The sequence below is a fragment of the Haemaphysalis longicornis genome, unplaced genomic scaffold (assembly GCF_048455015.1).
Source record: "Haemaphysalis longicornis isolate Haplotype H1 unplaced genomic scaffold, Haemaphysalis longicornis Haplotype H1 scaffold_8, whole genome shotgun sequence".
NCBI classification, from domain to species: domain Eukaryota; kingdom Metazoa; phylum Arthropoda; class Arachnida; order Ixodida; family Ixodidae; genus Haemaphysalis; species Haemaphysalis longicornis.
Window position 1 is genome coordinate 188,426,080 of NW_027526445.1, and position 26,641 is coordinate 188,452,720.

At 47.2% G+C, this 26,641-nt stretch overlaps 1 protein-coding gene and 1 non-coding gene across 2 annotated transcripts; one reads left to right on the plus strand and one right to left on the minus strand.

The window, feature by feature from the left end:
* The first annotated feature begins 1,030 nt into the window (after positions 1 to 1,030).
* On the plus strand, positions 1,031 to 26,641 carry LOC144149637 (long-chain-fatty-acid--CoA ligase 4-like). The gene is made up of 4 exons (XM_077681288.1): positions 1,031 to 1,241; positions 7,573 to 7,703; positions 10,736 to 11,885; positions 24,875 to 26,641. Exons 3-4 carry the CDS (start codon positions 11,169 to 11,171, stop codon positions 26,300 to 26,302), a joined length of 2,145 nt encoding a protein of 714 aa, XP_077537414.1. The 5' UTR covers positions 1,031 to 1,241; positions 7,573 to 7,703; positions 10,736 to 11,168; the 3' UTR covers positions 26,303 to 26,641.
* Positions 17,558 to 17,651, minus strand: Trnay-gua (transfer RNA tyrosine (anticodon GUA)). The gene is made up of 2 exons: positions 17,615 to 17,651; positions 17,558 to 17,593 (listed from the first exon to the last, which is right to left on the minus strand). It is a non-coding gene; the product is annotated as a tRNA-Tyr (tRNA).

Genomic DNA, 26,641 nt, shown 5'->3' on the forward strand with positions numbered 1-26,641 from the left:
CTAAAGCAGAAAGAAAAGCTTGAATACAACTGTGTATATCCATTTTTACATACCCAAAATTTATTGGGCCAATAGACAATATAAGTGGAACGGATAAAGTCAACCACAAACGCTCAGTTGGGTCCTTAAAAAGCAGCGGTCTAGCTGCCTTCATTTCCGTCACTTCTTCTTGTGTTCACTTTGTCGTCGTTGTCTCGGGACGCATGTTTCGCCGATCCCTTAACTGCTGTCCGAATCTATGACAAGCCTGCTCCGAAAGGTTAAAAAAAAAAAAAAAGAAAACTTGCGAATACACCCACAAAGCACTCAGAATTGTCACGACAAAAGCACACTCCCTCTCCGCAGATGGAATTGGCTCATTTTGATCGCGCAACAGCAGGATCTGGCTCTGTGAATTCTGTGTACAAGTTTGCCGGGCGTTATCTAATCTATCTGGTTGCATCCTCTTTTCTAGGGGAAGAAAGAGTTTTTCTTTTCACTTCAGTTTATTCGATTTAGTAACGGTTTGCGGATTTGGCTCATTGCGAAAAAATAACTCTTATGGCCTCCCACTGACGAGACCACACATGCGTTATAAACAGCACACCTTGCAGATGTTGCGATTGTTTTTGCTTGGGTCGACCCTTTCCTGAACGGTTTGCGGATTTGGCTCATTGCGAAAAAATAACTCTTATGGCCTCCCACTGACGAGACCACACATGCGTTACAAACAGCACACCTTGCAGATGTTACGATTGTTTTTGCTTGGGTCGACCCTTTCCTGACGCATGCGTGGTCGTACAGGTTCTCGTTTTTCAGGATTGAATTTCAGTTGTGAGTAAGTGCTCGCCCTGTTGTTTTGCCTGTCTCACATGTTTCAGTGTTGCACTTTTTGAACGTTTCGCCATGCAGCTCCGGCTTGAGCACCTTTTTCTTTTTACCCTAGTCTCCACGCGGTGGCGTTAGTCGGCAGAATTAGTGCATGACAGGCTGTCGTTTCGCGTGGGTCAGCGGAGCGACTGTTGCATCCGTATTGCATCCGGCCGGCACCCCTGTCATAAAGAATTTGCACCTGCTACGGGTAATATCGGAGGCATTGAACTCCGCGCCGTATTCATCGCGCATGGACTATGGCTCACGGAACGTCGTTCTTGCTGTGCCGTCTGTATGGTGCTGGCAACCGCTGCGCGACATTAACAGTGGTATCAAAACAAACGCGTCGCTAGCTGTCGCATAATCGGCGAGTCGTGCGGGAGCGTGCGGTAAGCAAATAATTTTTCCTTTGTGCACCTGGGCTCCAACTTTAATTTCCAGTCGCTTTCGTAGCGAAGCCACGGCCTTCGACCCACCCAGTGCTTATTCAAAGATTACTATTACGTGTTCGGCCGACAAACGAAGATTGTTTTGAAATACTAAGCATTTCTGTGTAGACTTTAACGAGGGAATTCGTGTGTCTGTCTGTAACGCTTTATGCTAGAAAGTGCTATTAATAAATGACGCTAGAACTTTATTATGCTGCACCTAAAAAATGTATTTCCAGCACTGCGTCTGTGTATTGTAGTGCCGCAAATTTTGCAGAGGCTCCATATATTACTCGTTAGGGGATAGATATGCACGGGATCTCAAGGAGGTAACTAATAGACGTCCTTTGGCTTTCGCACTTTGATATGAGATGGGTTATAACGACCATGAAAAATATCTTCCCAGCAATACAGTTTGTATTAGTTCAGTAAGGGCGGGACTTTTATATTTTTATATACAGTGGAATCCCTTTAAGACGAACTTGAAGCGTCCATGCAAACTGCTCGCCTTTTCAGAAGTTCGTTGCAACAGCAGCGCCCTGCCAACACGATTGCCCTAAAATCCCCGATGCACCCAAATAGCTGTGGTGGCGGTGGCGCGGCAGGTTGCTCACACGATCCCAGTGATGGGCGGCACTGGTCATAAGCGCGGTTAATATCCTCGTCTTCAGCTCCGCCCACCACCCACGGGAGAACAAAGTTGTCCAGTGTTTGGCCCAACACCGACTGGTCAGGTAAAGGCATGTTAGCAATGAAAAGGTCACTCACAAAATCAAAAACGGCCCACCTGTTTTGCTTTATTTGGTCAGTGACGTTTTGATTATTTAGAGTATTAGAAAGTTCTAAGCATTCCGCGCAATTGTCTGCCATTAGTGGGGTAATATTTACGAGTAATGAGTTGGCAGGTGATCCACCGAGACCCAACGAGGGTCAGAGCACATGCCCTGGTTTTAGGGCTGCCTGGTCTAGTAGAAAACATCCTGAATACCAGTGAGGTCATCCAGATAGTCGCCGGAAAGGTCCCTGTAATACGAGCGACGCAAACGGACATGAACAGGACTGGTCACCGTGATGTAGCATTCTGCCGCTGCCTCTGAGGACGTCAAACCAGCAAGAAAAAATGTAAACAATCATTGATTATTAGACAGATTTAGTTGGGCGTTCCGGGCGTTAGCGTATTGCTGGGCGTAAAGCGGAGCGTACGCTCGTCGCGACGCGCCCATGGATAGTTTTAGTACAGCGTTTTTCGTAGCGTGCGCTATAGCTTGTGGCGCCACCTGTTGAACCCAACGCGAAGTACCCAAATTTAACTTTTTTACGTGGCTAACCAAGGCAAACTGTAGCTGGACGGCGTTTCTTTTTTTTTTTTTTTTGCAATGCGTTAACGCTGGTTTCGATTGTACAAATCTTGCAAGTACGATAAAAAATATCCTCTTACCTTGATTCAGTATTAGGGAAAAATATGATACACCCGTCGCGATTGTTTTGCTCAACCGCGCGACGCCGAAGTTTTCAAGCAACACGCAGTGCTCGGAATACTCACTTTATTCAGCTCTGAAATATGGCAGGACCATGCGACAAATACAACTGAGCATGGCATGCGACGCTAATGCGACGCGCAAAATGAAACAGCCGGTAGGCTGGCATGGCGGTTTTTGTGATACACTTCACCCGGGTGTAGCAACTCAGATACACGATGCGTTCCTATTACTCACTTCCTCTTATTCGTGGAGTCCAACTACAAATCCTCCACGTTTCACACGGTAGCGCAACGTCCTCGGCTCGCACCCGAGGGCGCGACGACGGCGCAGGCGAAAATTCTTGAATTCCCTAAATGGAGGCGCCGATCTGCACCAACACTGCGCGCATTCCACCGCCGCGACACGCACACAAACACCGCCGCCCGCTTCGGGAGCCATCCAGGTTGTCCTTGGTCGCTCATTTCTGGTCTGCATGCCTGCTGGAACTGAAACGTTGTCGCCTAACGAGAAAAACACGCGACGGTCCATGTTTTCAGTCGGGGAACCTCCTGCCACGACCGGCCGCCGACATCGCCGAGGCAGCAGTCATTTTGAAAGCAAGGGGCCTCCCAGCAGGTCCGCAGCGCCCCGCAAGCGCCCCGGAGCATACGCTCCCAGCCGTTGCGTGCGTAGCACCCCATCGCCGGGGCGTTTACGTAGCGTACTGCGCATGCGCAGTCGCGAGCCGCCCCGCCGGGGCGTACGCTCGTCCGGAGCGCGCGCCCACATCTGTCTATTAACGCGCCGACGCAACGCAGGCGATGAGGCGCGCCGTAGTGGAGGGCTCCGGATTAATTTTGACCACCTGGGGATCTTTAACGTGCGCCGAAATCTCGAACACACGGGCGTTTTTGCTTTTCGCCTCCATCAGAAAAGCGGCCGCCGCGGCCGGGAATTGAACCCGTGACCTCGTGCTCAGCAGAGCAACGCCTTAGCCACTGAGCCACCGCGGCGGGTAAAAATGTAAACAATCAGTACACGACTATGGCAGTAGCCTTTAACACGAAAGTGAATAAGCAGGTAAGACGACGTGCATCAGGAAACTTTGCAATGGGAAGTCGGAATAGTGGGGGCGACGCACTGGCAGTAATGTCTGAGAAATAACCTCAAGATAACGCATACACTTTTTTCGCATACCAGGGGATCTGAAATGGATCTGGCAGACTTAAGTTAAACAAACGAAACAACAAATAAAAAAATGAAGGAAGCTCACACTAAAGCGTAAGTCTAGAAGGCAGCGAAGCTGTACGCTACCTTCAGAACCGTCACGACGGTTTACTCTATCAACGACGTTTTCTCCATTAGTGCTACTATAAGTGTGACCTTCCTTGATTATTTTGTGTTGCTATAAGTATGACCTTCCTTCATTTTTTCTGAAGTGATAATCATTGGACACCACCTTGGAGGGGCTTACGCTATGACATGTCTTTCTCGTTCCGAGCAAGTGTGCGCACAATGGCGGCGAACGCTGAAGTATTTCTGTTTCCGAGAAAGTGTTGCCATGATTACGGTGAACGCGGCAGCCTTTTTTTCCGAAATCTCGGCCAAGTTTCATAGGTGGTTATGCCTGGTTTTACAAACGTGTGCCGGTGACGCTAGGCGGTCGCCGCGAGTCACGCACAGACGAGCGCTCAACATTTTCCTTTTTTTTTAACTGCTGGGTGGTTAACTGCAGACACGAAACTCTAACGATTTGCTAAGCAGCTGCGCTGCTAAAATTACTGCAATGAGAATTTTGGTGTTTTGGAGCATGTTGAGGTGCCAAGTAATGTCGACAGAAGCTAGCACAGGCCTGTTAGAAATTTAAATAGGCAAGATACATGTCGGGAGGAGCTATCACAGGTCTGTGAGGAATTTAATTAGAAAAGATCCCGGAAGAAAAAAGGGGAAATTGTAAAAAGAAACCAAACCTGCCATCAAACCAGAGAGTGCGCAGGAGTCTGTAATAAGGCTTCATACCTATTGCTTGGTTCCTACAGGAGAGGATACACGTAGCGGTATCGCAGGACAATCAACATTCTATAAACACCGAATTAGGAGTCGCTGTACGAGCGGTAGGAGCTCGGTAAGAAACTGGTAAAGGGTCCTAGTACACGGAGGAATGAATTCATAAATGCATGTGTGTGAAAGTGACAGACACAGAGGAGCTATTCGAATAACAGCCTTTTATAAACAAAAACAAGGCTAGTGACATCTGCGTGTAGAACGCGCCAGGTGCACACTTGTTTGCGGCTTTCGTCCGCAAGATGGATCAAATCACCCAAATTTCCATTTTACTGCTGTAAAACAAGGGAAAAACTATAAAAAACGCCGCGGGTGTTTGAGACATAAAATAAAAATTTGATGTTGTTGGGGGCAGAATTTCTGCACTCAGACACTGAACTGGTAATGCAATGAATAATACCGATAATCGAACAAACCTAGCAGAATAGTGCTGTGTAGATTTATGCACAGGGAACGGTAGTCCAAGGCCCAGCACGCAAAGGCAGAGAAACAGCACGGAAAGGCTAGCTTTCCTCGCGAAGTTTGAACAGTAAGTACCCATCGAAGTGGCGAAGGCGCTGAAAGTAATGGAGAGCGGGAAAGTAGCAGGAGACGATATATCCGTGGGTCAACTTTTAGATGGGGAGATATTATACTTGGAAAGCTTACAAGTCTATTGTAAGAGTGCTTCAGAACTATAAAGTAACGTGTATGAAAAATAACCTCAACCTCCGTTCCTACATTCCCTTCTTATGCCACAACAGATGCCCACTGTTGTTAGCGCGCCTTTCTGTCTCCCTATTCCGCACGGCGTGTAGCGATAGTTCCCTGCTATATCACCATGTGTGCAGGACGAAATCATGACCCGCCGCGGTGGCTGAGTGGCTAAGGCGTTGATCTGGTGAGCCCGAGGACGCGATTGCGATTCCCGGCTGTACCGGTTGCTTTTCAGATGGAGGCGAAAAGCGAGAAAGGCCACGTTTCGAATATTTGGCGACTGTTAGAGATCCCCAGGAGGTTGAAATTATTCAGGTGCCCTCTACTAGGGAGCGCCTTAGGGCGTAAATCTAGGTTAAGCCCCCCAAACCATCTGGTGTTGCCGTTCCACTTGAACTATAATGGAAAACACTGTTTTTTTTTTGTGGGGTAACATTTTACATACAGTGTGTTCATTTGTGTTCAAACGCAAGTTCTTGTGTGCATCCTAACAAATGCTAGCCATGGAGATCACTAGAGTCTAAGCCTGCAATGTCATTTCTCGGGTGAAGCGGCAGTGACGGACGGATGCTGAAGAACATGGAACTTTTCAGCAACCTGTTCCGAATTTGTAAAGTCTGTTTTGTGAGCTGACATTTTCTGTGCTTGAGATGTATCTTGTGATTACAACAACAAGCACGTGTTTATGCCAATATAAAACTTAACTCTCTCTGTTACAAGGTAGGTCGATTTTTTATCAAGCCACATATTGTATCTAGGAGGAAAATGAGCAAGAAAGGTTGCAACTAAGTGTCAGAAAAACTACGGGTTCTTTTACACATCAGCGTGAACATGGCTCTAACTCTCCTGCCCATCACATGCACAGTCAGAGAGCAGGCGAGTTATACGTTTTGGAATTGTTTTCGCGCTTCTAACCGTGTCGCAAGCGTGGAAGGTAGATAGGCTGAAAGATAAAAGTCACATAGCATAGCTGAGCTAGACGGCACTCTTACCGGAATGAATAACAGGGAAGCCTGTGGAGTCTGTACAGAAAAATCGTTTATTTTTATTTTGCCTGCATAGGAAGCAATTTGAAGAATCTCAAAGCTGAGCGGCGTGTTTGTTATTCGGGTACACGTGGAGGACAGCGGCTGTGAAGAAAACGTCGAATGCGCTGTTCGCAAGATGATGAAGCTCAGCTAGCTAAATGAAAACAAAAACCTAAGGTGGCAGCGCCTATTTCAGTGAACGAAGTCTTAGTAACCAGTTACATAGCCGTAGGTAGGGTAGGGTAGGGTTGGCTAATGGTATCCTGTCTCCTGATATGAACGAAAGGACACCGAGAAATCACTGACCAAGTATCAATACTTACAACTCTGCACGTTATTTAGATTGTTACGCTAGTAGTGGCAGGCATGAGGTTCGAATCGGGCAAGCGCCGCTCGAGGTAGGAAATAACATTATGTGCTGTGAGAAGCGAAAGGAGTCAATTGAGGCTTTGAGCCAACGTTGAAAAAGAACAGGCAATCTATTGTATCCTTATTCAGCCGGATTTAAACCCCTTGCTCCGTTGTATTCTTGTGGAATTCTCAAAGAAGCTGTACAGATGTTCTAGGCGGGCGTCTGTAAGTTTTACGTCGTAATTATTTCTTGCCTGGGAGTACAAAATTCAAGGGAAAAAGCAGTTAATAAGAAGCAAATACGTAAAGCCTTAGTGCGTCATACAAGTACAAAGCTTTCTGTCTACGAAAGCTCATGCGCTGGGCTTATTCTGCTATCCCCCACTCCGAGCGTGTAACTATTATTCAAATGAAGAGAGCCCGAACTCTGTGAAAGGCCCAGTGGAGCGTATCGAGCCGACATTTATGCGTCCTTCCGTCTCTGGCGCGAAACCCGACACGTTGTTTCCTGCATTGCTGATTCTCGCGGCACCCCTTCCTTCTCTGTGTTATCGCGGCGTTCCAGCAACACTCGATACCGCTGCTATGCCTGTCTTTGCTCGACGTGAGTGCGGTACGCGAAGCTGATATGACCAAAATGAAATGCCAGTTCCCGTGTGGTGCGGAGTAAAGGGGATTGTTTCTTGATTTTAGGCGGAGGACGTCACCGTGCCATCTTGCTTACGTCCCTGCTTGGCCGGCAGCCCCCCTCATCAGCAGTGCCGTTTTGAGACCAAGCGGAGCTGATTTCAACGGCTGCTGCTGCTGCCTCGTCGGATGCGCAGGTGGGTTTAATGTGGGGCACAGCTTAGGGGAATGCCCGTGGCCTCAGTTGTTGCAAGCTGCGAACTTTTACCGGAACAAGAGCTTTAAAAAACTATTCGGCCATTAGGAAACTGTCCGGATATTTTTAACGCACTTGTGTGTTCCGTACGCCTACAGGTATCTAGAGTTGCACGTTGAAAATGTATTTTTGAAGCTTTTGTTCTCGAAGCACTCAGAGGAAGTACACGAAGTTTGTTGGCATGCTCTTCCCACTAGCTCATTCATTTAGCTCTCGAGCACCTGTCATTTGACCCAAAATAGCATCCGCGATTGTGATTTTTTTCGCTTCCATCTCAAAGACGATGGTCTTTATTTAATTTCTCTCTCGTAAGCCAAAACCCTTCCTTTTTCTAATAAAATGAAATAATAGAAATAAAACAATGCTGCTCGGCATAAAAAAGCTACGATGGAGTAATAGAAAGCTGAGAAAGCTGACGTAGACATACAAAATTGTTCGGGCAGGTCGACTACGATTAACCGCTAAAACTACAGTGAACGAAGCGGAGGCTGTCAGAGCGACTGTACCGTAATAACAAAAAAAACTCATTATTTGTTTATAAAGCAGGCGTACGTAAACTATGCATAAAGCGCTTGTAAAGTAAATGTAAGCACCCAGCCGTAAAGGAAATGTAATCTTGCTTTGCTTATCTACGGAGCAGATCAGCAGCAGCTGATCCGTGTCCTGAACTAAAATAAAGCAAAGATCTTTCTTTACTTTGGCTATCAAAACCGTCCGTACCAGTTAGCTTCACTGCGTTATTTAAAATATTACTAGCAATTGCAAAAAAATCCATAAGGCAGCAGATACACAACGTAGAGAAGCGAAATGGCATTTGCCATTACTCTGATTCAAAGAGGAAGCTTTTGCCCTCACCACCCTCGTCGTTGTCGTCATAGTGTTCACCGCCACCAACATCATGATCATCAAACAAAACAGCATCATCATCATTACCATCAACATCACTAGCTTTTCTTTTTTTCGCAGGGCGACCACATAGGGTATGCGTAAAACGTAGCGTTCGTATTGACGTGTGCCTGACTTAACAACCGGTATAAGAATCAGTAGCCAGAAGCTATTGGTTTAGCCTGTCCCACCTCCTGCGTGCAGCAACGTAATGCCTACGCTAATAAACCACATTAACATCATGTTCGCATGCTCGACTGCCAGATTTTATTTTGGAGCATTTCCGTTTATTCAAGCTCTCAGAAACTTTCTCGCGTCCTGCGTTACGCTCAGGAGCCTAAGCTACGTCAGTCCGTGTGCCAAGTGCGACCGAAAGGGTCCTGGGAATTTGTGTTCACCACCTCCAACACATCCATTACACGTGTATTTGCACCACCATTTTTTTAAGAAAATATTTTTTTCAGTAACTGAACTAATACATACAAGAACTTCTTCAACGGCTCCGGTTGCTTTTCTATAATGTAAATATTACTGTAGCAGCTCCTTCGAGATGCCTAAAAATAGAGTGAATGGCAAAGTTGACTACGATAGCACACTCATGGGAATGCTTATGATCAGAAGCGTAGTTATCCACCGCCATGTTCTGCAGTCACGGCTCGCGTTCCATTGCGACGGGAAACGCGCTAAAGGAAGTTCCTTGTGTCGTCAGGCTGCCGGTATTGCACAGTGGTGCGCAACAATAAATCTTTGCGTGCCACAATGTGCTTACGAAAATTACCGTAGACGAATATTTTACAAATGCACTCCAGCCTACAGGTTTTGTGCACGGCACGCAAGGTGAATCGCCATACGCTGAATGCTGTAACCAAGGAGACAATTATTTCTGAAAAATGAGTAAAATTTTATTGATAATCACTTTCCCCAGATGTGCTCGAAAGTAATTGCCTTTAAGAACGTAAGTGCGTTAGCATTACACATACCTTTAAAATTTTTCGTCACTTTTTAATGACTGCACGGTTTTTGCACAGAAAGCAGCACATTGTATTCGCGGTATATAAGGAGGTGTAACTCATGATTATAGTAAAGAAGTAATTGAGCTTCGACGTTCGCTGTTTCTAGCTATGATATGTACAAAATGACCCGGCTACGTTTCGTTAGGAAGTTAGTCATTGTTGTACTGAGGAAAACAAATCCTGCCTATTTGCTCGCTTCACTGCAAATCTCTTCGAATGACGATAGTGTTCTTCCATCATTGCCACGTAGCTCCCCGTCTACTCCCGCTTCCTGTGCTATTTGCCATCATTTTGTCGCTCTCAAGGGGAGTTTATTGGAGGTTTTCTCGACGCAAATAAAGTTTCTAGCCTCAGAATCACAGGCGTGCTATCTCTTGGGTCAGTGCGGATCTTTTTACCTTCGTTACTTGTTCGGCCTGGAACACCGGGAGCTCAAGCTCTGTTTTATTGTTGGCATTGATCTCTTCTTTCGGCGCTGTTTTCTTCACTTGCCATCGTAATAACCAACCCAACATGTACTCTTAATTCAAACAGCGCGGGCATTCTCCATTACGTACTTATATCTTGCCTCAATGTACCTGTTTTTTGCGCTAAGTAATGTGTTCATGAATGACCTTAAACGTCAGTTTTAGTAGTTTGGAACAGTCCTGCCTTTAATATACGTTGCGGTAACGTAATCTATCAGTTTGTCCTGGTGGTTGAATCAAATGGCGGACGGGGAAAAATGACCGTTTCCAAAAACTTGCCGGCATGCATACCGCAACGACTTTCGGTTGCGAGGCGGTCGAAACAACGCGTCCGCATTGCTCCAACCTTCACGACACAAAATGAAAGAGTAGCATGTGGCCCGGCTCGGAGCAATGGCAGTCGAAACTAACAATTTTCATTGCGTTCGTCGAAACTAAGAATTTTCATTGCGTTCTATGTGAATACGTCTCGGGTTTTAGTTGTTCGAAACTGCCGTTAAAGCACTAACTAAATAAATGCATAGAAAACATAAGACGTCCGTGCCAGTACTTCCCGAAGGGCGCAGTCTTGGTAACATCCTGCTTTGTTTCCTCCTTTTTCTTTCCAGGACACCGCAGGCCTCGACGGATGTGGAAAGGTGATACGGACGGTATCTCCAGCAAGGTCACATCCGCCAGAAGCATCGCGTGCCGGAGAAAGTCAATCTCAGTTAAACCGACGCTTCCTGCCCCGAAGTTGCCAGCCGAGCGCCATCTTTTTACGAGCCGCATAAAGGCCCTCCAACGCCAGTGCAAGTGTACGCAGTGACATTCCTTGCCAATCTTCTTGATAGATGTGACAGTTTTGTTTGCGGACAAGGCTCAGCACGATACGACTCTGTGTGGGGCCAGAAAAGCAACGGACTTTGACAGCGTAGGAAGGGAACTGTGTCCTGTTCAACAAGCTGCTTGCGAAGATTTAGCTTCCCCGTTGTGGCATACCGATGCTGTCTTCTTAGTCTTTTGCAGTATCGTCTTGGCGGGAAGTCCCGTTGAGCCACCATGCATCGACTCGGGGTGCAGTCCATCGTCTTCTTCATCAAAGCCTGGGCGGCTGTCTACGACATCGCAACTCTCCCGGTGTACTTCATCTTCCAGAAACCCTGGATACATTGGAAGCGGAAGAGAGCATGCTTTGCCAAGCGAATAATCGAAGGCGACCCTTCGTCACCTTACCGGCGTCTGAAAAACGAAGAGCTAGACAATCTTAAAGGCTTGCAAACTCTGGATGAAATAACGCGCATGGCTATCCGAATGAACCCCAATCGACCGGCCCTAGGAACGCGGCAGTTGTTGGGCTGCCGTGAAGAACGGCAACCGGACGGCAAGGTCTTCAAGAAGCTTGTTCTGGGCGAGTACGAGTGGTTGACTTATGAAGAGGTAGGCCGCAAGATCGAACTCACGGCTCGTGGACTACTGTCGATGGGCTTGAAGCCCCGTCAGTATGTGGCCATCTTCGCCGAGACTCGCGCTGAGTGGATGCTGACAGCACAGGCCTGCTTCCGTGCAAACATTCCAATTGTAACCCTTTACGCCACGCTGAGCAATGATGGCATTGTCAGCGCCATAAACCAGACTGAAGTGACGCATCTGGTGACGTCGTCGGACCTGCTTCCACGGGTGCTGAGCGTCTTAGACCGAATGCCATCAATAACGCATATCGTCTACATGCACGGTGCCAAGTTGACACCCTTGCCACAGTTGACGACTTGCCCACAGGTTAGTGTATAAAATTTTTCTAACGCACTTGAATAGGGGGGTACCATTCGATCAATCATCTGTGTTGACGTCATCGCAGTTAATTAATGTCATAAAACAGTTAGGTAAGGCTGCGCGCTACGAGTTAGAGAAATTAGGCTAAGAAACAGGAATTGCGTACACCTCGTCAACGCTTTCTTCTGTCGGAGCAGAAAGCTCAGAACTCCAACATATAAACAAGACAAGCCACATTCTTCTGACAGGCTATGGTTTAACTAGAAACATTTCTTTGCAAAGGAGCATGAACTACGTGGTTCGGCGCTTATGCACTATGTTCTACGGGTTGAGAAGTTGCTTCCCTTTGTGTAATTAAATGCCATTAAGTAATTTTTGCGATTTGTATTTGCATTTAGAGTACATATAATTTGATCTTTACTTGAAACGTTAAATCAAGGTTTAGGATCAACGCAACTAAGAAGCATCACAGCGAGCCGGTCTACTTGAAGTTGGTTCATCACGAAACTTGCACACAGCTAATGTGGGCACAGAAAAATGCACATGGGCGATCGTACCCTAACAACTGTTTTTATTTGTTCAATAACGACCTAAGTAACCCGCAGAACTGCGAACCACCACCTCAGACATCCCTTTACGACGCACAGAGCAAAAATGTGAAAAGCTCTGGAATAAAGGCGCGACATTTTTTCATCCAACAAAGAAAAGAATCACACAATCGTTTTTGTGGTGGCTGATGCAGAACGCCTCGGCAATCACCCGTAAAGTTTGATTAGAATGTGACAACAAAACAACTGCGTTTTCAAAGAGGGGTGTACACCCGCACGCGTTAGAAAATTAGAAAAAAAGACACAGCTAAACATATGAATAGAGTGCTTCCAAACTACACATCTGCTTTCTTAATCCTGTACCAACAAATCTGCCGGTTTGCCCAACGCAAAAGGGTCCACACATCATGGGTTTCTTATAGACACCATGTTTTCCTAGATTCAACAAAGGGATACTTCTGTCTAACAAAGCAATCATTGTTAACATTATCCTTGCCATTGATTAATTTACTGATTTATTATGATGTTTGAAGCACCGACGCCAGACAGGCGATGAGAAGCGCCGTAGTGGAGGGCTCTAATTTTAACCACGTCGGTACCTTTAACGTGCGCCGAAATTTCGAACACACGGGAGTTTTAGCGTTTGGCCTCCATCACAAAAGCGGCCGGCGCAGCCGGGAATCGAACCTGCGTCCTCCGGCTCACCAGCACAATGCCTTAGCCACTGAGCCAACGCGGCGGGTTTATTTTCGCTCTGTTTAACTCTAGAACAAGCACTACCTATTTGGGTTTCACCGAGAAACCGAAAAGTGAGAGCAGGGGATGACTGCACTGTCAGACGCAAGCATCCGTTATTTGAATGCACATAAATGTGGTATGTAAGATACCCACGACGTGTCGAAGCGTGTACGTTGAAGAAACCCGCAGATGTGTTAGGATAAAGAGAACGCATGCATAGTTTGAACGGATGCCCTTTCAAACACTTGGCCGTTCACTTTAGTACTTGGGGGTGCACGTCAATCAGCTGGAGTCAGTTTTGTTCTCACATTATGATTGATTGATTGATTGATTGATTGATTGATTGATTGTAGGGTTTAACGTGGCGACTGTACTCAGGCGATGAGGGCGCCGTAGTGAAGGGCTCTGGATAAATATCGACCACCTGGGGATCTTTAACGTGCGCCGAAATTTTGTACATAAGGGCGGTTTTGCTTTTCGTCTCAATCAGAAAAGCGGCCGCCGCCGCCGGGAATCGAACCCGCGTCCTCGTGCTCAGCGCCAGAACGCCCTAACGACTAAGCCACCGCTGCGGGTTTTGACATAATGAAACTGTGAGGAAGGTTGCAGAAGCGTTGTACATCACCCAGTACAAAAAAAATGGCCGCGTATCTGCTCTTTTCGTTGCAAATGTCGTCAAAAGACGATAGTTTTTGTAAACATTTGCCAAGAAAATGCCCCCCTTTTCTTTCCCGCTCTCCTCTTATGCTGTTCATGTACCGTCACGTTCATCCCAAGGTAAGCACACTAAAGGTTTGCGCAAGACGATTTCAATTTACCGCGTTCCACTGCTACAGGCGGGGTTCGTTGATGCCAGCGCTGCAGTACGGCGGAGACGCGCGTGAATAAAGGCGGCCGACTACAAGGTTTATAGAACCGCGTGGCCGTGCTCCATCTGCGTTCGCAGCCGAACGTGGAACCTAGCTAGTGGAACATTTCGTTGCTGTTGCCGCGTGATTTTTCATATGCCGCCAGGAGGCGGCGGTTTTCTGCAGTAGATGTAGAATATCATTTGCTATCGAAAAAGCAAGCATCCATGAATGTTTTAATAAAGGAACACTGTAAAATCCGTTGTGTACTAATTTCCTGTCTTATATTTGCGTAATGTCTTGTTCTTGCTCAACAAAGTTGACAAGTATGGACATATAAACCGGGCTTAGACGTTTACATTTGGCTGTGAGTATATAAGACTATTGCGCAATATCAATTTCACTTGGCCGGGTGGCTGAATCGAGTCACAGACAGATGGACAGACGGACAGACATGCAGACAGACCAAAAATTCTTGGTTTAAGTAGGCCAAGAAAGGCTATCGTCTATAAAAACGATTGTGTGAGTCACCCGTGCTTGCCCTGGTTAGATAAACAAACGCAACTGCTGTCCTGATATTTAAGAATTCCATTTTTTAGATGCGACGCTGAGAGCATCTCTTGTCGGCGGCCCTGTCCTTCCTGCGTGCGTCCGTCGTCGTCGGCGTCCGCACTCTCTTCTGCTCACCCCCTCTCCTCTCCGATAGCGAACACTCTCTCGCGAGGGGCATTGGATTGGATTCTATAGGATTGGCTTGGCTTGGCTTGGATTGGATTTGAATAGGATTGGATTAAAGTGGATTGTGTTGGATTGTGTTGCGTCATAGCCGCGGCAGACGCACTGGCGCCGGCGCGTGGCCAGGTGAGAGCGAATACTCTCTCTCAACATCTGCAAGTGTGCAACCCAGCGCTCTCTCACTCCGTCGGTGGGCGGCGCTGCGCGCGGTGCTGCGCATGTGCAGTACTCTCTCTCTCCGCCGTCTCCTCTCCTTCGGGCGCGCTGCGCATATAACCGGTGTGCCGCTCTCCGGTGGCCTTTCGGTCGACGGTTGCTCTCCGCTTGCGCTTGAACCCCCCTCAGTGTCGCATCACACCAGGGTTCCCGCGAGGGGAGGTGGGCGTAATTTTGTTCAGGTGTTTGGAGAGTGCAACATAAAAGGCTACCTTAGATGGTGTTACGCAGTTTTGCGGGTTTTTTCGGTCTTTTTGCGAACAAATAAACCCAGGTGTTGCAGTACGGCGTTCCGTATGTATATATATGTGTCCCGGTTTGCTGTGGACATGTTTCTTGATGAATGAATATAAGGACGCGCGCAACCGAGTAGGAGAACCGCAAAGGCGCGGAATTAGGTAACCTCATACCGGAACTGCGTGGCCCCTGATATATTTAAAGATAAAAGCAGCTCGCCTCGGAATTTTATCGTACCAACAAACGCAGATTTCCAAGAAGATTGACCAGGCTGAATAAATAAAGCTACTGAAGTGGTGAAATTTATACTAAATGAATTTAAAATTAGCGTTTATTGGATAGTTCGAAGTAGTGGACGTAGGCGGGATTTATTTCTGAAAACGAAATACATAGAATCTGTTTATGAAAGGCTTTGTCTTTTTATAAAACAAGGCATCATATTTCTAAAAAATTTCAATCAAGCGGATAACCGCCACAGGCAGAAAATAGCATTTAAAATCCAAGTTTTCGGTGAGCAGAGACACAACTTTACTTGCCAAATCACCTTCGCTGAAGCGGCAAAGGATTTGGCCCTGGGTTGCTGATGGTTTTGTACGGAAATGTTTGGACGGTCGAAAAAGCAAAACAGGAATCACTTTGCAGTTGACAGTGTGTGATAGGCTGTCATGTGGGTCAAGGTAAAGTGCTTGTCGCACGTCACAAACGGGCACGTGTATGGCATTTGATCCGCGCTCGTCGGAGCACCTTTAAAAATTTTGAAAGCATGTCCCAACAAAAAGAAACACCCTTTAATGAGTTATCCACTAAGCAGATAAAGAAGCCACAGCGCATGCGAACAGGGCTTCGCTTTGCTTGCAACATAAATTCACGGAGAATAAAATTGCTAGCTGTAACATTCTTTCAATTCGCCTTGATGCAAAGAACATATCCCGTTTGCAGCGTTTTCAATGCAAACCGATGTTGTAAAACATCCGCTGGCAAAATATCCACCGGTTCGGCTCTGACCACAAAAACGCAATGTTTGCTCCTACTAAAAAAAACGGCACAAACGAAGCAAGATGTAGATCTTTCTGGGAGCATAGCTAGGGACACCTACTTGGATCATTTAAAGTACAAGGCGTAAGGATGCCTCGGCCTTTGAATTATCGTCCCAGAACGTGGGGGACAAACGGTTGTCTGGGGACTTGGGTGTAGAACAAACCCATAATATGGGAAGACGTAAGAACTCTACCCTGGGTCCCCTAAAGTAGTACAGTAAAATATCTGAGACCACAGAACTTACCTTGATGATACCAGTATTTTCCAAGACGTTTAATACTCCTGTCACACGGGCACTTTCAATCGCGCTTTAGTCGATCCTGATCGAGCTCAATCCGGATCGGGCACTGCTACACGGCCAGTTTCAATCGCAATTGAGCTCGACCGCGAGCGACTTAATCCTAGTTTTCCAAGCGCGATTGGTATTTTTAAGCACGATCAGAAGGAAGCGTTGATACCCTCGCCCCTGCTCAGTAACCACGCCGAGGGTGAAAGCACCGAATAACGCCGGAAATTGTAAAAAAAAAAAGAAGTTGACTAAGACAAGCACGTCAAAATATTTATGAAGTAAGTACGCGTGCCTTTACAAAATTGTAATTCTGCACTCTACACACAACGGATCAAAGTCAATCCCGCATGACAACAAAAACAAAAATGGATTTCAGTAACTCACGATGTCACCCGCGTTGACGTCCGTAGTCCGCACCGTCGTTGTCCCTATTATATAAAAATACCATCCGGCGCCCGGTTTCGATCCCTCGACCCTGCGGGCGGAACGCAATGTACATGGTGCTCTACCCACTGCGCCACAAAGCCGAAACAGAATGGGACGCTACGAACGCGCCTTATATCGTTGACTCATTCAAAGTACTGCTGGCGAGCGCTCTCTCGTCAGCAGTTGCCACAAGTGCAACAACATTAAAGTAACGCAAACTAAACGTCGTGCGCCCCCGGAAATGCTCTGCATTTGATCTTGCCCCTCGCGAGGGGATGTCTCACTGCGTCTTCTCTCGGTCGCGGGACCCGTGGCGCCATCTGGCGGAGGCGCGGCACAACTCGTAGCACTTTGAAAAGATGCGGTGCCAGCCAGCTGGGTGTGTGCGTGCCGCACTTGTACAAATTGCGAGTGCATTGGCTGTCCACAGAGCAAAGCATTCGTGCAAGTAAGCCGTTGCAGTCAGTCAGTCAGTCAGTCAGTCAGTTAACAACTCCGCAAGCATTTGCGTTTCTTGCTTTGTAAACAAAGCGAAACACGCAGGAATGACGAAATTTTCTTTATGCAAACTCAACACAAAACACAAACGAGGAAAAAAACAAGTCCGTCGAGCCGGATTTGAACCAGTGACCTATGGATGTCTGCACCACACGTAAACCTCTACAGTCCACCGCTCTACCAACTGAGCTATCGACGGAACGAGTTCGCTGTTACGATCGGCTCGCCTGGACCACACCAACGTTTATAGAACCAAGGTTCTATAAACGTTGGACCACACTGCAGCCGCTCGCAGGTGACCCAGAAATGAGTGCGAGGTGGCGCACGTTCCGCGAAACTCGTTCAGCCGAAATCCTCGTTGTAGGCGCGGCAAGTACGCTTCGCATGCGCTTGTTTTCCTACATCCTTGCCACTTCTTTACGGTGTAAACCATGTAAACCAATTAGTTTACACCGATTGGTGTAAACCAATTTTGAGAGTAGTGCTTCTATAATCTGCTATGCATGTTATATACACTGCAAAAGTATTTATCCCCATTATGTCTATAAGTAACACCCGTACACCCTATCAAAAAACAAAGAAATGCACGCTTTGCGATGGTGTAATGAACAATAAAACACCGTTTAAAAGGGTGCATTCTTCGTTTTTGTCCAGTGTGCAAGGGTGTTATAAAAGACAAAACACCGGTAAGGGCGTTTTCCTGTGCTTTTTTGCTAGTTCATCTTGCATTATTGGACGAGTACCTCCATTCAGCGGCTTCCAGGGAACACGTTGCATACGCCAGACGTTGCGCACGCTTGAGCACAGTGACTTTAGCCAAAATAGGTGCTTCCTTGTTCTTTTTAACGTAGATCAATCACGCAGAAGGTCATCATAAAAGTGGCTATGTGCACAGTACTAAACAGGGGTTACACAATTGCACCAAAACCAAAACGAGCTTGTTGGCGCTTGGTATGACCACGTGTTCTTTGGGCTGGACGCCAGTCAATGTGTTTCTAGCTATCTTTTTGTTCTGTGTATTAAAAATGTTGCTTTAAACCTGCCAGTCACATTTTATAAACGCCTAAGGGCGTATTGTTAACATATTTTACACGCTACTTTAACCACTTCCGGTGTGGGTTGCGTGGTATAGCCAGTGGCGGCGACACCTATTCTGAAGTTTTCGTTATGTTCTACCTTATTTTATGAAAGCTACAAGAAATAGCGGTATATATGTGTCCTTGATTAGGACATCTGTCGATTTAAAGAACCTTGTATTTGGCATTCGGTGTCCACTTAGGGCCGTCAAATGACGTCGCGTGAGTACTGTTGATATTAGTGCAGGGTACGGCCCCTGCTTTAAGCAGGCAACACATTTACCTTCTGCAGAAGAGGGCGTTGCGTGCAATATAGAAGAAAAATACTTCGATCATAGAACGCAGGTACTTTCGAAATCAGCGTGTGTAAGAATATCCTATTTGTATACACAATCTTACAATAATTGGAATAAAATCAACTGAGAAAAACAACTTAACTATTAAATATTTAGCGGCTCTCCGTAGTAGCCATATTGTCTATCTTAGCACATGAAATGAGCCGTGGACCATCCCAACTGTCTAACAACGTATGGTGCGCAGACACTGTCAAATACATGATTCGCATTTTGAAATCACTAAGTTAGATACAGATTGATTTAACTACAGTAGCATGCTGAGAGCTGCCTAAAATTGCTGTCTTAGTTTGAATCATGGCCAAAGCTGTTGTAGTTTCTACTTACTTTTTAAGGCTTCCCGCGTTTCAAGCTTTCAAGCGCCTCACTGAATGCCACATGTGTTTGAGTTGTTTGCCGTCTATACAAGTTTTGTCACCCTGACGCACATTTGTTTGTTTATATATAGTTAGAGCACCACTGCGGTGTTTGATCTATCTGGGCTCAATCACAAGGCACTGCGTCTGATATGTTAAGCAATTTGGCAGCTTATCTATTCTTTTCCTTTTCTATTGTATTTTCATTGTTATTTTGTTCTTCAGCGACAAATACGTTTCTGCTCTGCTGTTCGAAGCTATCCTTTTTTGTTGTTCTTGCGCACAGTAACAGAACCTGGAAACGTACCATTCACGATCCTTGTTTTGCGCAGGAACGTATCTGTTCTACTAGAGCAGCTTTCCGGTATTAAGTGGGACTTGTAGGGCTAAGTGAACTTAGAAGAAAAGGGGAAGGCTTCATGTAGCTTAGTAGCTGGCATATTCTGTTCACCGAGGTTCACAAGAAAAGAAAAAGCACAGGGTTGGATTCGTAATACGAAAATAGCATGGAACATGGACTAATTATTTAGCAGAAACAAAAGAGTCGCAAGTCATTTTGATCAAGCTAAACAAGAAATGCAAGTTAAAGATAGTACAAGACTACGCGCCAATAGCCAGCAACGGAGGGGAAGCCGTAGACAGTTTCTACTAAGACGTCGAATCAGCCATGAAAAATGGAGAACGAAATTTACGATTGTGATGGGTGTTTTTAACGCTAAAATAGATGACAAGCAAATTTGAGAGAGGTCAGTGGAAAACTTTGGAATAGGCAGTCCGAACAGTCGAGAAGATGCAGTGGTGGGATTTGCAGAAAGGAATAACCTGAGGGTAATGTACACAGTCTTCCGCCAACAGAAGAATAGGAAATGGACGTGGAAAATATCCCCACGGATCAACAAAAATGAAATTGACTTCATTTTAGGTGAGACGCTGGAATTGTGCAGAACGTAGACGTGCTAGGCAAGATGCGGAACAGTCGTCACAGAATGGTTAGGTGTAAAGTGCGACGACATCGTAAAAGTGAAAGTAGAAATCTGGTAGAAAGTAATAAATCCAGCATAAAGTCAGTCATACACAGGGCGCAGGATAAATAAATAACCCTTGAAATCAAATTCGCGTTCCTATACAAGGAGAACGAGGTCAGTGTAGACAGACTAAAAACCTAACAACGGCAATCACACAATCAGCAGCAGCTAAGGGAGAAAGACAGAGATACCATTTCACCAAAACTATTCACAGCATGCCTGGAGGACGTAATCACCAAGCTTGACTCGGGAGAACTAGGATCGCGGATAAAAAAGGAACAAATGAGCCATTCAAGGTTTACAGGTGACACAGTCTCACGAATTGAGCCTACGGAACGCCTACAAAAATACTTGAAGAACTACAATAGGAAACAAGGTAGTGGGACTAAAGATACATATGAATAAATTTAAAGCGATGATGACTAAACATGCCTCTTCAGCTTATGAAATGAAACGCTAGAACAAGTAGAAGAGTATGTCTATCTCGGACAGGTTGTCAGAGCTGACCCCAATAAAGACAGCACTTCTGCGGAGAATGGGTATGGGCTGCAGTGCTTTCGGCAAATACTCGCGAATAATGAAAAGTAAGGTACCTCTATTGCTCAAACGAAGAATATTATTATACAAGCAACGGGTCGGGCGGGTGATGACATATGGAGCGGAAACTGGGAGCATTAATAAAGAAATGGAAAGTTAACTTGGATTGTCACAACAAGCCATGTAGCGAATAATGATCAGAGCAACACTTAGGGACAGGAAACGAACTTCCTGGAACAGGTAGCAAACTCGACTAGATGGTATCACAGTTCAAGTAAAGAGAAAGAACTAGACTTTCTTGGGCTGGTCACGTGGTTATACGAATTGAACACTGGTGGACCACCAGAGGACCCCCGGTGGACCAGAGAATCACCGTCGGTCCACCCTTTTTCTAGACCCGACAGGGGGGTTCAGAAGGCGGGGAAGGCGAATAACCCGACGGAGGGACGAAATGAGGAAATTCGGGTGCAAAGAATGGACTGGAACAGCACAGGGCATGAGTGGTTGGAGTTCGATGGAAGAGGCCTCTATACTGCAGTGGACCTGAATAGGCTGGTGGTGATGATGGTGATGGGATTAATTACTGTTTTGACATATATGCTTGTGACGTAGGCGTATAACTTTTGTGTTCGCACTTCAGCAATTATCCCTTTATTTGCGTTTTTTTTTTTGTGCTGCCGCTTTGCGCTGTAAAGTAGGGGGCCGGTCAGCGTGTTTCCAAATGCTTCGCTGCACAGAGAACCCACGTGACGTGTGTGATGTCACTGCGCTCGCTGTTCTATTGAGCGCCTACTAAAAGGAGCCGACCTTTCGGCCTCTGTGGCCTCGATGTAGAGTACTGAGTACTGGCGCTGCCCACTTGGGTTCGAGCCCCAGCTGGTCTTTCTCTCTTTTTTTCATTGCTCACCTTTTCTTTCTAAATTTCATTTTTTAACGCAAATATACGTGTTGTTTTTATTAATAATAGTGATTTGGTGCGTTCTAGGTCGCTTTAAGTTTGGGCGCGCCCAATGACGACATTTAATTCCCGTTCAGTATAGCGTGAAGAGACGTGTCACGGGGGTGCTCTGTGCAGCGAAATGTTTGGAAATACGCGGCCGGTCAAGCTGTGCACGCAGCTCTTTCTTTTTCCTCTGTCCTACCCACTGAAACAGGGCGAAAAAAAATAAATCCTGAAATTTGTCGAAGTATACATTCTACTGCATTATTTGTTTCAACCGATGTAATTCACAGAGCGACCATTTACCGGAAGTTTAAACTTTACCTTTGCCGGCAACCTTAGGCACAGAAAAGAACACCAGACGCAATACGCGGCCACCCCATTAACTAACGCTATGGTGTCATATTTGTGCGCAATGGGTTGTTAGGGTTTTTTTTATTAATTAGCGAAGTGTTGTCTTATTTTACTGTTTGACTGCAGTGAGATTGCCTCGTATTACGTTGCTAGTTGTCATTCATGGCATTCCTTTTAGCATATTTTTTAATATTTCGCGCTTACGGATCGTCATTGCCCCAGCCCAGAGGCATAGACCGAAATATTTATTGTGTGTGTGTGTAGGGGGGGGGGGGGGGGGGGTTAGGGTGTTACACGTCACTGGTAAAAAAAATAAAAAGACAGATATCCTGCACTCCGCAAGAAATTAGTCATTTTCTGGTTAATAACCCGAGACGCTTCTTATTTTTGTTTTTACAATAAAGTATCTCGATTCGATGTGTAGACAGCAAAGGTGAAAAAAAATTCCCGTGCCTTCCCGCGAGGGGAGCACGAGTAAATGCAGAGCATTGGGGCCTCAGTACTGGTTGAAGGCAGTGTTGCTTCCATCGCTTCTTTCGTGATGCTGGAGTAGCAGACACGAGTAAACGTGGGAGCGAGCGTCAACCAAGGAAGGAAGGAGCAACGCAGTGACTGAAGCACGAGCGACCGCTAGCGGCTTTATATTTGCAGCGCGCGCAGTAGAGGGAGAGCGGTACGGGGGGGAGAGCGCTCATGCGCAAGCAGCGCGCGCTCTTCTACGCCCCACCGCGCTGCTATCACGCACCTGTTACGCCGAGACACGGCCGGACTGGAGGAGCGGCGAGCACGCACTTTCATATGAAAGTGCGCGCCCGCCGCTCCTCCAGCCCGGCCGTGGCCGAGACCGCGACGGAGCGTTCCGGGGGTGACGAGCGAACGGGCTGACTACGACGCATGCGCGCACCTGCTGTGGACGCGGAGCTGTGGACGCCGTCCGACGCAGGAAGAGGCGAGGCTAAGAAATGCTCTGCATTTAAAAGGGCGAAAGAAAAAAGGAGGGAGGGATGCGGTGCTCCGAAAATTTCAGGGGGTGTACTAACATCGAAACACCCCTATCTACGGCCATGCCACAGACATTAGGCCATGTAGCTCTTTCATTAGTACCGGCTAGTCTCCCCGGATAAGGTATAAAGGTACAGCTAGTGAGATGCGCAAGTCAGCAACGGCGGTCATTTTGGTGTTTATCAGTGTTACGAGGTTGCCGCTTCTACGACCTCGCCGTGACCTTCTACCGGGTCGCTTGTTAACAACACTGCCGAAGGCGCAGGAAACGGCATCTTCGGCCTCACTCTTGATGCTGAAATGCTGTTACATGCGTTATCTTTGATTGTCGTTCGGGACGACCTTAGTCGCGAGCACCACAGAGCAGGGAGAAGCTGTGGATACAAAAAATAAACTTGTTAGATGTTCCTACACTGCGAAACTGCATTCAATTTTTCCAACCACTGAAACATTTCCCATTTCTAACTATCTGAAGACGACTATACAAATTGTATTTAGGGCGCAGCCCTTTGTCGTCCGATCGTGGGCGGCGCCGCGTCGCTGTCGTCGTGACCGACCGAACGATGGCTGGACCGACGAGTGAAAGAAAAAGCGAACGATGAAATGAAGCAAAGGACGAGAGTGTCGCGAAATTGGTAGGGGAGGTGGGTTCGCCGTGGCGGCGTGAGCTAGCGCGCTCTCGGAGAGTGTGTAGTGGGGAGGGGTAGGGGAAGGAAAGGGGGCAGTATGCTGTGCCCGCAAGAGGCGCTCAACGGCGGGATACGGCGAAAACGCCAAGGGGGCGTGCGCGTGACTATGATGTGCATTCGCTTAAGACGCAGTTCGTGGTTCCTTTGTGCGACGCACTTCGCGCCGCCGATGCAGACGCTCATCATCGCTGCCGTCGAGAGAATCCACGAGTGAGTGCGGCCTCAGCGCACTGCTGCTGCTTCCAAACATCGAATTAGGGAGTATCGTAGTCTCCAGCCAAATTTTAGGCGCGGAGTACCTTAGGACCGCACAATGTCCGTCCGCGTCTCTGAGCATAGCATTTAGAATCGCAAAAAATCACACAGCACCGGAAGGACTCGAGCTTGTGTCTGCTAGGCCAGACAGAGTTAGTGTCAGCCGTCTTGCCCTCTGGGCTACGACCGTGAGTTAGAACCCGATAGTCAAACGGCTCATTCCCTCGGGTGTAACGGTGCAGAATACCTTAAGACCTTCCAATGTCCGTCCGCGTCCATCCGTGCGCACATTACCATCAAGCGAAAATCAAGCGAAATTCGATTTGATCCGTGAGTTGCAGTTTCATTTAGGGAATAATCAAGGTGCAACTCTTGGCTCAAATCGAATGACGGCCGGGGCGCAAATCGGATGTCACTTCGAGTCCCTGTACTCTGCACCCTCGCCATCATCCCCTGAGTGGAGATGCTGCTATTATTAACCTGTCTTTTTTTCAGAACGTTCATGTCGGGCAACCAACGATGCATGGGTTCGCTCTGTGCCGGTATCGGCGGAGTATTCTTAGTGTGAAGCAATTATGTAGATGCATAGTATAGTCTTTTAATGCCACTCCTCCTATAATTCACTTTCCTGCAAGCAGGACATGCTGTCAAGGTTAGGATTTTGAGGGCGAAGGCACAGTTCCAAACGTCCATAGAATTTCCTTACAAGTCGAAATGTTATGCTTATTGCACGCGACCACCATCCGCGGGGGGAAAACATTACAAACCCTGTGTGTAGGTGCTCGGCTTTGATAAGCCGAACTTTAATAACCCCGTATCTGTTCTCCTACCGCAGGTGATCCCATTCTCCAATATCGAAGAAAGAGGAGCCTGTTATGAGTTCGAGCCAACTGCACCGGAGCCCGACGACGTTGCAATGGTCATGTTTACCAGCGGCTCCGCGGGAAATCCCAAGGGCGTCATCACTACCCACAGGAATTTCGTCGCCTCCATGAACGGTTTCGGTCCCATTTGGAGCAACCACGGTGCCTATTCCAACAACGAGACGTACCTCGCCTATCTGCCATTGGCGCATGTGTACGAACTCTTCGCCGAATCACTCCTCTTCAGTGCCGGAGCTCGTATAGGCTATGCTTCTCCTCTGACCCTCACCGACAACTCCAGTGGCTTGGTAAAGGGCTGCCCGGGAGACGCTACCCTCCTGCAGCCAACGCAAATTCCCTCCGTGCCGTTGGTTCTCGACAGGCTTCGAAAGGGCGTGTATGAGGCCATAGCTCAGAAGGGGCCGCTGTTCAAGGCCATCTTCGAGTATGCTATCCTCTACAAAAATTTGTGGCTGGACCTTGGTTTTGACACCCCTCTCCTCAACATGACACTTTTTAAAAAGACCCGCCTGCTTCTCGGTGGCAAAATAAGAGCTCTTGTTTGCTCGTCGGCACCGATATCGAGCGAGACGCGCCAGTTCGTTCGAGCCTGCTTCTGTTGCCAGGTCACAGAGGCCTACGGCCTCTCTGAAACGTGCGGGGCGGTCTGTATTATGGATGCGGATGACGCAAGCATGGGCCGCGTGGGAGCTCCTATATCGGGCTGTTTCATCCGCTTGGTGGACTGGAAAGATGGCCGGTACTGCACTGCGGACAAGCCCAACCCCCGGGGGGAGATAGCCATCGCCGGCGGAACCGTCACGCAGGGTTACCACAAGAACGACGACCTGACTAGGGAGGCCTATCGCGTTGTAGACGGAGTGCGCTGGTTCTACACTGGCGACATTGGCGAGTTCTTCCCCGACGGCACGCTCAAGATTATTGACCGCAAAAAGGACCTGGTGAAGCTACAGTACGGCGAGTATATCTCACTTGGCTACGTGGAGTCCGTGCTGAAGACATGTCCGCTCGTGGACAACGTGTTTGCATACGCCAGTTCGCTGCACACATACCTCGTGGCATTTGTCGCGCCAAACTTTGAGCAGCTGCAGCGCCTGGCCCGGAGTGCGGGAAAAACGGAGTGCACTACTCTAAAAGAGTTGTGCGAAGATGAGGAGGTGACCGCGGCAGCCTCGAAGTCTGTCATAGAATGCGCGCGGAAAAGTGGGTTGCAGAAGACCGAGCTGCCAGTCAAGATTAAGTTTTGTGCTGAAGAATGGCTTCCGGATTCAGGACTTGTCACACCGACTTTAAAGATCCGTAGGAAACCAATGGAACTTTTTTACCAGCGTGATATTCAGGCACTTTATGACTCACGAGAAAACGTAAGGAGAAGTTGATTTTGGCTTGCGTATTTTCCCTCTCCGGCTCGACGACAGACAAAAAACCTCCGTGATGGAGTGGTTTCTACAGAAAAAATGATCGACATGAATAGCCACTACAGTTATCTACAGTCTCAAACATTTGACTGAATAAATGCTGTAGTAGATAAGTAGGTGTTCACATACTGTTCGTCTTGCTGTGAACCAGTGCGGTTCAAAGAAGTGGTGTTAGGAGTTGTTTAGTGCAAATTAGCTCCGCCACTCATCTTCCTTTTTGGTAAACGTCTCCATGAAAAAAAAAAAAAACAGGTTGCGCTGAAAGAAATCTAACAAAAGGTCAGAACGCCGAAAGAATAA

Excerpts from the sequence above, each read along its gene's own strand:
- LOC144149637 (XM_077681288.1), top strand. The coding sequence starts at position 11,169 with ATGCATCGACTCGGGGTGCAGTCCATCGTCTTCTTCATCAAAGCCTGG. Across the intron at positions 11,886-24,874 it reads AGTTGACGACTTGCCCACAG|GTGATCCCATTCTCCAATAT; the intron begins GTTAGTGTATAA and ends CTCCTACCGCAG.